The 12,330-nt window shown below is 45.0% G+C and overlaps 2 protein-coding genes across 3 annotated transcripts; one reads left to right on the top strand and one right to left on the bottom strand.

The window, feature by feature from the left end:
- The first annotated feature begins 587 nt into the window (after positions 1-587).
- On the top strand, positions 588-5,647 carry tmem47 (transmembrane protein 47). The gene is made up of 3 exons (XM_062452416.1): positions 588-984; positions 4,220-4,360; positions 4,475-5,647. Exons 1-3 carry the CDS (start codon positions 759-761, stop codon positions 4,651-4,653), a joined length of 546 nt encoding a protein of 181 aa, XP_062308400.1. The 5' UTR covers positions 588-758; the 3' UTR covers positions 4,654-5,647.
- Positions 5,648-5,853: 206 nt separating this feature from the next.
- Positions 5,854-11,361, bottom strand: tab3 (TGF-beta activated kinase 1 (MAP3K7) binding protein 3). 2 transcript variants are annotated; one of them, XM_062452414.1, is made up of 7 exons: positions 11,147-11,361; positions 9,676-9,850; positions 8,234-9,434; positions 7,667-7,827; positions 7,276-7,369; positions 7,039-7,122; positions 5,854-6,704 (listed from the first exon to the last, which is right to left on the bottom strand). In XM_062452414.1, the coding sequence occupies exons 2-7, from the start codon at positions 9,775-9,777 to the stop codon at positions 6,559-6,561; spliced, it is 1,788 nt and encodes a 595-aa protein (XP_062308398.1). In that variant the 5' UTR covers positions 9,778-9,850; positions 11,147-11,361; the 3' UTR covers positions 5,854-6,558. The 2 variants fall into 2 exon arrangements, with proteins under 2 accessions (XP_062308398.1, XP_062308399.1); XM_062452415.1 differs by lacking the exon at positions 11,147-11,361 and adding an exon at positions 10,882-11,097.
- Between the last annotated feature and the right edge of the window lie 969 nt (positions 11,362-12,330).

Below are 12,330 nucleotides of genomic sequence, written 5' to 3'. Positions count from 1 at the left end.
TGAAGACAATGGGGTTCGGCCCTGCCTCATTACTTTGCTTCGGTAACTTCAGGTCTCACACAGTAAGGTCCAAAAGTCAGAGACCACTAATCAAGGTCCGTTTTGAATGTAGTACAGTTATTCTCTACTAGTATTTATGTCCCCTTTTTGCTTTCATAATAATGTAATGCTGTAACTAATAACGGTTGTTGTGATTACAACCTTGTAGTATAGCCTACTCACAACCCATAGTAAAATGTATCATTAAGAATGTTTTGTTGTTGTAATTAAGTCATCTTAATATACATCTGACAGTAAGATATAATGCATAATCAAGTTGGTAAATATTTGTATTTATGTTTTATACCAAAAAACTGTCAATCGTTAATTAAATAAAAAGTGTGGTCGTGTGGAATCCCTGCCGAACGCATTTTTAGGTCTCGAAATGAGGACATGTCCGGGTAAAAGAGGACGTCTGGTCACCCTCTTACTCTTATGTATATCTGTACCTATGGTACTTTGGAGAGAGGGGATGTAACTCGTGAAAGTCCTGCACTAGGACCCTGCAGGTGCAACATGGACAATTCTGCGATGTGCAGTGCAGTCACAAACTGAAATAGTATAGCTGGAGCGGCGTCCCCAACGCGCAGTGATATCCTACCCCCAAATACGATCGCAGGGAAGAATAATTGTCGAATTTCGTTAATCAGGCGACGAGAAATTTACTTTATTCGAGGAAAAGACTTTTGTTTTTCCATCACGAGGCCTATCCACCAAATATGGCTTCATCCGTGAGCAGAACAGAGGAGGTGCGCGTGTCCTCGTTGACGCCTCTGAAGTTGGTGGGCTTGGTGTGCGTCTTCCTCGCTCTGTGTCTGGATGTAGGGGCCGTGTTGAGTCCGGCGTGGGTCACGGCAGACGACCAATATTACCTCTCTCTGTGGGAATCATGCTGGAAGCCAGTCACGTCCGAAACATGGGAATGCAACACCACGTTAAGGACAGGTGAGACCTTCCCCATGTATCACTTGTCTAACCTGTAAAACCAAAAGTTTACACTTAATTAAGTTTGTTTTTTTCAATAAAAAATGTATCCATCAGTCTTACATTCATATTTAAATGATCTATTGAGATGAATAGCAAAGGGCCTTTCTATCACTAAGGATGGAGCATAGACCGTCAGAGTTTCAGATGGAATTAATAATCTGAGATTTGTGTTGATTATTTTGTATTATTAGTTTTATTATTCAATGTACTGTCTTGCCTGGGCACCCAAGCCATCCATCACACAGAACGATTTAGCGTATAGGCTACCCTAATTTACTTTAGGCCTATCAAATGAAAAAAATACTATGCTAATGTGTTTCTTACACATTTTCCAACCTGCCACTGAATGATGTGAATTTTGTTTCACAAGCAGCGGTCCAGTTGGGTTTTATTCGTCTTTTGTTGCTCACAAAATGAGCCTTTGTTGAGCTTCCTTCACCGGGCAAGGAGCGAGGACAACTTTGAGAACCAAACTCCCCAGAGATCTAAATGCCGGGAGATTAGTAACCACGGAAACAAGTGCAGCATTCTGGTAATGCTATTTCTCAGATTTTTTTTAAATTCTTCATAAACTATGCATGGCCGCATAGGCCGCCAACTTCCTAATTACTTTGCGAGTTATCTTTTTTTCTCTTGATATATTATCGACTTTTATAAATGCAGTTAATACAGCTTTGTTGGTTTGTAAGACAACAGCATTTTGTGTTTTAATGTGGCCATGTTGGACCTAGGCTACTGTAGCCCTCTCCCGTCACTTCCAAGTTTCCAAGGGGTAGCTTCTAGCTTGATTGTAAGACAAGGAAAGGCCTACTCACGATTCAGCATACCACAGTAACTGCACACAGCAAACTGTCAATTTCCTTTAGGTTGTGCTTGGCTTTGCTTAAATATTGATTAAGCCTCACACAGTAATTAGCTTCTCTCTCAATATTCATGTTTTCCCAGCGTCATGCCCTCAGCATTAAACACATGTATGTGCATACACACTCCCAGAGGTCAGTTGTAAAAGATACAGACACAGACTCAGGAATGTGGAACATTGGTGTAAAAATATTTTGCGCAGATAACATGTCAGTACAAGAGGGCGGGGCAAATTTCGAGCTACTGTGTGAGTAGGCCAACTCATCATTGGGCTTTTCAATAATGCACTTCCCTTTAGTTTCAGAATGAAACCTGCCAGCTCTGCAGCCCCATGGGAATCATAATTAGTGTTCAGATATCTAATTTTCCATCAGCCATCATTCATAGTTGGGGGTTCCTGCCTGCGGTCAGACTCAAGCTAGATTTTTAAATATACGCAAGCTGATAAGCAGGGGCGTTGTTAGACATAAAACTCTACTGGGGCACATGCCCCTATTCATATCCCTTTTTTTCTTCCAAGCGCACTACTCAGCTATAGAAACTCCCCTTGCTTAACCCACTATACAACAGTTCAGGGACGCAAGTTTGATATCAGCTTTGGCAGGGACATCAATAGTTAACGTGCGCACACATTTGTTTCGCATTCATTTGAGCGCAAATACTGTTTTTTGAGCTTCATGTAATATTGTTTTTATGTTTTAGTCAAAATAAGATGATCATTAGGCCTATCATTTAAAAACTGTCTTTATTTTTGTAATGTTTTCTTGGCCTACCTCAAATCTGACTTGGGTGCTGAGTCGACTCCTGGACTTCTGTGTGCATGCTGCAGTGGCATCGGTTTTGTTTCTTGAAAATAGCATTTCAAGAGCTATTAATGGAATTCAAAAGCTTATTAATGGAAGTAAAAACTTCCATTAATAACCAACTCATGTCAAATCCCATCAGCACTGTGATGGTAAGGACAGGATGTGGTGGTCATGACAAAAATGAATTGGTTAACCAATTGTTTTGGGAACACTTGGCACCATTGTCCATGTTGCAGTGTAATTACATTAAGAAAATACCGGTACTACCTTATCTACACTGCGGCCAACAGGATGTGCCCCTCATACTTCCAAGACATCCGTACGCACCGACTCAGGCGCTTTGATTATGTGACATTAGTGACCCTTGTGCACTTTTTGTGCTCCAGAAGTGGAGTGATATTACTATTCAATGAACCTCAGCTCTCCATAACTGCTATCTCAAGATGATCCTCTTCAAGCTTCACGTCGACAACTCTTCGCTTGGCCTAAGGGCACCTAAAGCAGCACTTAACTGTGTTACTTCTTTTGATAAATTTCCCTTTCTATGTGTGTTGTATTTAGGATCCTGTTGTACAGCTGACTGGCAAGAGACAAAAAAAAACACAAAACTGTTTGATGTTGCACTGACTTTGTTTTTGCTGCACTGTACTATGCAGTATTGTAGTAGAGATGTGTTTACTTTGCACTGTGCTGAGATTTAGGTCCCAAAAAAATCCCAAATAACCTTTTTGCAAAGAATTGTTGGAATTAAGACCAGGATTGATATGTTTAGCTGTATGTAAGTATTAAACAAAAGGTTTTAACCCCAAACATTGGTTTGGTTGTTCATTTACTCTTTAATGTAAATTAAAATGTTCCTTATAACATGTAAGGTTATGTCAAGCCCCCAAGACACAGTAGCTGATCAACTGTGTGGACGTGGTAGTGAACGATATCCCTCTCTCCCACAATTCCATCCTTATTTTAGCTGCTCTTCTCCCTGCTAGCTTTCCAGAGAAGATAGAGAGCTATTTCTAGTCGCTGTACTCAGTGTTTTTGGAGCACTTCTGAATGAAATGCTGAGAATGCTGCTGACATTGCAACAGGCAAGAGGAAGGGATACCTATTATCGGAGTCACCCAGCAAATTACTCAGTCTCTTGCTGCAGAGTGATTCATTATGAGGTGTGTGTACGTGCATGTGTGTGTGTTTGTGCTCTCAGCACTTTTCTGCTGTAGGTGTTTTTGTAGATCTGGTGTGATACCGTAGGTAGTATTACTTAGCATATTGTTAGCATTCCTGAACATCAAAACATCCGGCAAACCTGTGTGATGCTTGTTTCACATTCTATGATGCTCTGTGTATTTGGCATTCTGGGAAACACAGATGTGTCGCTAAACTAGAGCTTAACTTTCTGACTCTCCCTCATGTCCCCTGTCATTCTATCTCCCTGACCCCTGGCCATGCCACTAGAGACCCCATGCATTCCTTCTGTGAGTGAGTGTAGTTTTATGACTCTCTCTTCCCTTCTCCCTTGTCTCTGGCAGATTGGCAGATTGCCACCCTGGCTCTCTTGCTCGGTGGCGCGGCCCTCATCTTCCTCTCTTTCCTGGTTGGGTTAGTGTCAGTGTGTCCTGGTGCCAGGAGATGCTGTTATACACCTGTAGCAGTGATGCTGTTTGCTGCAGGTACGGTTCTGGCACGCGCGCACACACACACACACACAATTCTCATGCAGATATGTAATTTTCTTTCTCCCCTTGTCTCTGTCTTTTTCTGTGTTTCTGTGTGTCTACCATCAGTGGTGCTGCAAGTCTGCAGTTTGGTCCTGTATCCCATTAAGTTCATTGAGACTGTAAGCCTGAGGGTGTACCATGAGTTCAACTGGGGCTATGGCCTGGCCTGGGGGGCCACTATCTTCTCATTCGGGGGTGCCCTCCTCTACTGCCTGAACCCCAAGAACTACGAAGACTACTACTGAAGGATGGAGGAGCTCATGTTGCCATATCCAGTATTCTATCCCTGGTAGCAGCCCTTTAAACCTAGCTTTATACAGAACATTACAGTACAGACAGTACAGGACACAGACTGGAACATGAAGTAACCACTGTCAATTTAGATGATCAATGTTTTACTGGCAACTGATTGTTTACTGTCAAGTTTCAAAGAATAAGCTCACTTGGTACAGTATGAGTTTGAAGTTTTCCAGAAGTATCTCACCAGTGTTCAACATTCCCCTGACTCTGAGCAGCCAGTAAAGGCAGTGCTATGAAAATATAAGACCAATGAGATATCACCAATGAACCTGATGACAGGCAAAATAGCAGCACAGATGGATTTGCCCAAACCTTACACAAGGGTGGATCTGACGCACACATAGAATGTCAAAGGTCAGAAAGATCTTCCATCCCAGAGGAATGTTGCTTGCCTCCACAAATGTATTAGATGATTGTTGAATGGTATGTGCCTTCAGTTTATCAGCTAGTGTGGGGAATACAGATGCTTGGTGGGTGAAGGCACATGACATTGAGCATGCTGCCAGGCACCATGGCTTCTACTTGTCCTTCTCCAGTTCAGAGGATGGGGTGTATAAGAGAAGGAGACAGAAGGAAAATGAGGAAACCCCACAGAACATTCCCCAGACACCACCCAAAAGGTGAGTTTTTATTGGACAAGCCATTTTGGAAGGAAAATGTGATAGGTTAATCATTAGCACTGCAGTACACATGACAATAATTACCAAATGTAAGACCTTTGGTTACCAATTAAAACATGGCGCTTAACCCCTACTTTGCTCTGCTTGTGATAGCAGTAGCCACTCTTTTCTACCCATGCTCTGTGGTGATATACCTCTATACTACTGAAGCCTATGATGGAGGCATGTTTAGGATATAGATCTGCTGGTTTAAAAAGAAATTGTGCATAACTAGTTTTTCTCCTTACAAATTTTAATGTAGTTGGTCTTTATAATAAAATCAAGGTTGGCATATGAAGATATAGTAGGGATGTTTGCTTCTGATAGGAACGTGTGTGTGCAGGAAAGCAAGGTGTGTATGAATGTATGCATGGTAACATTGCCTGCTGTGTGTCTGATGCCTGTTGTCTTGTTTACTAACAATAAATATATAAAGAAGGGCCAGTGTGTGTTCATTTGGGAGAGGGGACACACACACACACCCAGTCACATAGAATCATCTCCTTTATTAAGTACAGCAACTTGAGGCATTTACACAGGAAATTTGAATCTTTTTACATGGAATACAGTGTGGCATAATATGCATAAAAGTACCAGGAATATATTCATATGCAAGTCTCTTTAGTGTTCTTCAATCAATGAGAGGAGCTCTTGTGCATAAGAGCTGATTCAGTGTAAAGTCTACATGGATATTAGTTAGCCAAACCCTCTCATGCCTCTCATTGGATTGGCCCATCATGAGAATGAGTGACAGTCTTGGTTAAAGGGGATGTCACGCTTTAAGAAGGGTCTCCACTGGGTTAGGGAATGGGCTCAGTCTTGTAAACAGGGCAGTCTCATTCTGCAGGGAATGTTCCATCAGTAAACCACAGATCCTCCGCCTCCTGCCCAACGTTCTTGAGCCGCTGTCCGGTCTACCGCTCCTCACTCCTTTTTGCATTGCCGCGGGAACAGTCTCTTGGAGACAAGGGTCAAAGTGCATGAGTGTTTCTCTGAGGAGTTCAATGAGACACGGTGAAACGGCCTCTTCCTCAGGAACTGGGCAAGGCTTCCACGCATGTCGACAGAACATGCGAGGGTGGGGCCAAAGAGAAAGGTCAAGTGTCGAATTTAAACATTGTGGGTGGTTTCCTTGTCAGGGGGCCAGGTCTGGGGTAGAAAGAGAGGATGAGGGCAGGACGGGGGCCGGACTCAGGTGTAGCGCGGCATTTCGCACTGTTCACAGCGGTTGAGTGCAGGGTGGTTGAGGAAGGTGCAGCTTTCACAGTTCCAACGAGGCCCCTCAAAGTCTTCGTCCCTTTGAGGCCCCACAGCCGGCTTGGAGCCCTGCTCCCCTTCTGTGACAAACACAACGTTTCCTTCAAATACACAGCAAAATTACCCTATCAAATTTTAAGCACAAAAATATGAGTTATTTTAAAAATAAGTTATTTTGGCTGCCAGTGCAGTAAGTGAATTTCACTGGATGAGACTTCTCAAAATAACATGTTGTTTACTTAAATGAAGTCACTAGATATGCCATTTCTACAAAAAACGTCTAACTGCATTTAAAATCCAAAAGAAGATTATCACACTCAGATGTACAGTTTTTGCAACCATGGTCCAACCATGTTTGTTTCCATTCCAAAGCGGCGTGACAGATGGACTGATGAGGTGGTTTGTGGTTCTCACCTTTTTTTCCTGGTTTAGGCGGCACCACAGGCCCAGGCTGGATGTTGTCATAAAAGTTGTTCATTGCTTTTGGATCAAACTTCCCTAAAAAGCAGATAGATATAGACACATCAACCCCTTGCATCCTTCATCAGTCAGTCAAATATCTGAGCCTAATAAAATATGTTGGCTACTGGGCTAAAGTTTCCAATATAGCCAATCTTGGACAAAACATGCACGTCTGTGTGAGTTTGTTACCTCTAGACTGCAGCAGATCCGTCTCCTTCAGGGTGCAGTCGATATCTATCTTAAGTTGTCTGTTCAGACTGCGCAATCTGGTCATTTCTTCGGGCTGGGGCGCAAATAAACAGCAGCAGAATTAAAGGGGTTGATCATTTAAAGGCTGAAATTGGTTTACACAAATAGAAACAGCAAAATGTACCTCTGCGAGGTAGGAAACTAAGAAGTCAGAGACGTTGATGATGAACTAATCTGAGTTCAGGTGGCCGCTCATCTAGGAACATCACCCTGAGGATGACGTTGGATGGATGTGTGTGTGTGCGTGTGATTCCACAAGAGCCCTGCTTTTTTCCGCCTGCATCTGTGTCCACACGTCCTTTCGCGCAGTGCTCCGAAAGCAGGCTCTTACCCTGGGGATGAGGCTGGTGCTGTTGACTCGTCTGAAGCGCCTCTGGAGAGCATCGTACTCCATGTCGTTGACATCGGCCTTCAGCTGCTCCAGCTTCTGGCGCTCCATCAGCAGCTCTTTCAGCAGGCGCTCCATCCTGGCTCTCTGGTGGAGCAGAAGGGCTGAGGGGGCATTACAACAAGAAGGATTCAAACACCCACACACTGTCTCTTTTTCAGTAGAGTTGCATGACCCAAAAACGTATTTCCATGACTGACAATCGGAATTTCCATCACTTTTTTGCATTATCCATTCTAAAAGTGCGTGTATAAAGATCTCCGAGCAGGTGTTTTGATGCACATTTGAGGGTAGGTGCAGGGGAAAATAAGTCCCACACATTTTCATTACTTTTTTCCAAGACATTAAGGTTTATATCCATCCCCCTAACTTTTCCAGGTCTGTCAACCACCATATTTAAATTCCCTGACTTGTTGTCAGTGGTCGTAGAAACCCCTTGTACATTACGGCTACACTCGTACGTCTGCACCTCTGTCGGGGTCTCACAACAACCCCCACAGCAGCACCTACCCTGCGTGTACGCGTAGTCATCCGAGCCGGAGCTGGAGCGGCGGGGCATGCGGCTGATGTGGCTCGCCACGTTGCTGGGCAGGGCTGAGATGGGAAGGATGGGTGCGGGCGTGGCGTGATGCTCCCCCTGATCAACGATGTTCAGCAGGGACTCTGCATCGACCACGGGCGGGGAGACCGGAGGCCTCTGGCCCCCCTGGGGGGATACTTTGATCTTGAAGGTGTATGCCGACTGTGCAGGCTGGGGCGAGGAGGCTGGCCGGGGCCTCGCTGGCCCCTGATGCTGCAGGTACATCCCTGGGTGGTAACCTGGGGGCCCTTGGGGTCCGCTCATGGCAATGCCCCTGGAGGGGGAGCTGGGTGAGGGGCTGGTGGCCATGTAGAGGGTCCCCTGGGGACCATGCACTGGGGAGTTGCTGCGCGGACGCGGGCCCTCCAGAGTGATCTCTATCTGGTTCTTCTTGGAGAGGTAGGACCTGTACGGCTGCTGCTGTTGCTGGTGGTGGTGATGGTGGTAAGGCATGCTAGGGAGGGTGGGGGGGCTGATGGGAAGAAAAACATGGGAGGACTGCTGCTGGGGCTGGATCTGGTGCTGGGTTGGGGGTTGATGCTGGACCTGATGCTGGGGTGAGCTGTAGGGAGAGGGGTACGTGGGGGTGGAGTAGGGCGAGGATTGATACACAGACCCTCCGGCTGAGGGCCAGGGGGTGGGTTGAGGACTTTGGGATGGGGAGGGACGGATGTAAAGGGCGTTTCCTCCACTGGTTGGCCAGGGGGGGCCAGGGGGGATCTGCAGGGCCAGGGGGGCGGAGGGCAGGTTCTGGGAGAGTGTAACCGTGATGGGATTTATGGTGTAACGGGGTAAGGGTGACATGCCCTGCATGGAGGGAGGAGGCGGAGGGGTGCTGGCAGAACGTCCCTGGTCATTCATGAAGAAGGGGTTGTACCCCTGGGAGGGGGCTGCAGGGGCCGAGAGGGGCTCTGGGAAGCTGGACCGCTGGGGCTCAATGTGCCCATCACTGGAGCTGTGAACCAAGGAGCGGCCCGCTCCACCACCATTAGCGTTCCCTCCCACGTTGATGTGCAGCATGTGGTTCTGGCTCAGACGGACCCCTTCTTCTGGACTGTGGAACTCCCCATAGAGGTATCTGTTACTCTCCTGGGCCAGCAGGTGGCAGCATAGATCCAGGTTGTTATTGTTCTGGAGGACAGCAGTAGAGAAAACACAACATAGGCTTGGTGACGTAAAGTGGAGAGATGTGCAAGTGCTTGAGTTAGGCTAAATCGGGCTTGCCTATCCTCGATCTGGATACTGGTAGTCTAGATGAATCACACACAAGCCACAAGCTTTAAAATAGCCAAATGTGAGCCTTGAGACTTTCTCCAAGGCAAATCATCAATCAATGTGTCGATGTCCATTAACATTTGTCTGGATAGTATACCTGCAGAAGGTACTGGGACACTACTGCCTCTGGGATCTCTGGGAAGCGCTGCCTGAGGTCTTGCAGGATGTGATAGTCTTGCTGAGGGCCCCCCTGCGCCATCCTGGGCCCACAGAGACACTCAGACTCACTGAGTCCGCAGCCGCAAGCGCTGCAACTGTCCACCTGTCATCCCCTACAGACAGACACACACACACTCAACTGTCCCAGAGTGTAATAAACAGCTCATCTGCCACTTTGCTTGTTGGACAGGCAGTTTAACTGGCCTCACGGTCGAACAGTAATTAGCAGGCTAGTATCATAGACTAGACAATGTGTAAATAGCGACCAAATATACAGCACCGTCACAGTCAGTTTTGGGGAAGACATAGAACTGAACATTCACTATCAGGATTAACGTTAGCAATCTAGCTACAGTACCCATGTTAACAGGCTAAATAAAAGACTGGACAAAACACGCAAGCACACTTGCTAGCTAGTGCTAGCTAGAATTGGAAATGGTGTCGATGTATTATAGTTGGATTGCTAATACGATTTAGTGATACAAAGATAGTGCTAAAGCTAGCAATGCATATTGTGCTATTAGGTAGAGTTAGTTAACGACGAAAGGGAATAGAATACGTTGTAGCTTATCTTCTAGTTACTGTGTGTTGGTTTAACATGGTAATTACGCACAAAGCAACAGCATGATGCACAACAAAATAAGGGTCTACTAACTGGCTAGGCTACGTGTTATACGGCAAGCAGACACAACCGGAAACATTTCGCTAGTGCTAGCTCTAGCTCTCTTACTGTACTGATTAGCTAGCATGCTAAAGACGTTCTAGCTAGGACAGCCGCTAGTATAGATGAGTTTGCTAGCTGAATTAAAACGTTGCTGGCATACTGTACCTGTTTACATTTCAACAAACATCGGACGAGACAGCATAAAGAATTTAAACTAAGGGTCATCAAACCATTAAACAAACTTCGTCACCACCCATATGCTTTACTGTATGTAGCTAGTACAGTAAGTAGTGAGCTAAGCTAGCAACACTAGCCAGCTAGCCTAGCTGGTTAAGTTATAAATTAATGTTTTTTAAACGTTTTTTTGGGGGGTATAAATTAATGCTGCACGCAGCATAAGCACATGCTACAATTGGGCTAAGTAATCAATATTAGCTATAGCTACAGTGCGTATACAACTACACAGCTACTTAGCACTACCTGTTTGATGATTGGCATAGCTGGTTAACTGCAAGACAGCTATTCAAGCCCCTTAGCTGTAGTATAAGACCTGAAGTATTTTGCTGTAGCAACTAGCTAGGTATATAGCTACTGGAAGCAAACAAGCGTAGCTAACTGCACGTAAACGCACGTACATCTTGCTGTCAGATTAGGCTTCTGACTGTCATTAGTGTTAATGTTACAGTAGCTAGCTAGCTCTATGCTAGGTAGCTCATTTATTTTGAGCATGGTTATTTTGACATACCTTTGGGTACACTTCTATGCTCTGCCCTGGGCCATACCTAGGTTCCAAGGGTTAACGTGGCACTAATATATTTTATTGGAAACTCTTGATAAAGTAAAATTTATTATTTCGCATTCCGAGACTAGGCCGTCGTCGACAAACACGAAAGGAACACATTTATCGCGATAGCTAGATGTCAGCAGCACCAGGAACTAACGCTACTCATATGAAGTCGGTCTAGATCGTAACTGCGCAAGTGGGCGGGTGTACCTTGCTCACCGTCTTACAGAATGCGTGCGTAATTTCTTGCCTGCATACATTATTCGCAGTTAAATGTACAACACACATTTTTTTACAATGAAATAAAATAATGTAGACCCCGGTAGAATGCAGTGAAAGAGAACTTGTGAGTCCAACTGCAGCTTAGACAGGGCCTGTCTTTTCTTTAAATACAATGACTGTATGTCGTATAGTGATGTTTTAGTATTTTTGTTTATGTAGCCAATTTGGACCCCGAGTCTATAACAAAGTTTGAAATTAATTAACTGTTACTGGCCTATGTTTGGTTTCTGAGCTCATGTTACAGGCTTGAGACCCACTTTAAGTCCTGGGCCACTGTCCCTTTCATGCTGCGAGCTGGATAAACAGTTATTAAAGGAAACCAGTCACCAGTCTGGACATCAATAGACACCACAGGAAAGAAGAAATGTATAGGGATATAAGACAGACACAACTAGCCTGGCTCTGCCCTCCTACGTACTTCCGCTCAATTTTGATTTAGCTTCTGTACTATGTCTGGGATTTCGGTGTATTAGTCGGTTTTCAGAAGCTAGCTCCGTTACAGTAGTGGTGAAGGAGTTGGCTAAGGCGAACGCTAGTGATCGGTTATGGCAGATCAGAGTGGCTCTGGGCAGATCCAATAGTTTTAAACTTCACAGAGTACCCGCCTTCAAGGAAGTTAACGCTTGTCAATGGAGCGATCCCAGACTCACTGTAAAAATGAAATGTAAGAGGGTCTGGTTAGGACCAGGCTAAGACACAACCTGGAAATTGAAAATATTTACAAATTTTGAATACAATTTAAATATCTGTATTATAGATACAGACAGGGGATGAGACTCGATCCCAAAGAGGATTAAACCTTTGTAAGGGCCAGTGCACACTACCATAAGATTAGAACACATAGCAGGGGAGACGCAACGTTA

This window comes from Osmerus eperlanus, chromosome 26 (assembly GCF_963692335.1).
Source record: "Osmerus eperlanus chromosome 26, fOsmEpe2.1, whole genome shotgun sequence".
NCBI classification, from domain to species: Eukaryota; Metazoa; Chordata; class Actinopteri; order Osmeriformes; family Osmeridae; genus Osmerus; species Osmerus eperlanus.
This window is presented reverse-complemented; position numbering and strand designations above follow the sequence as displayed.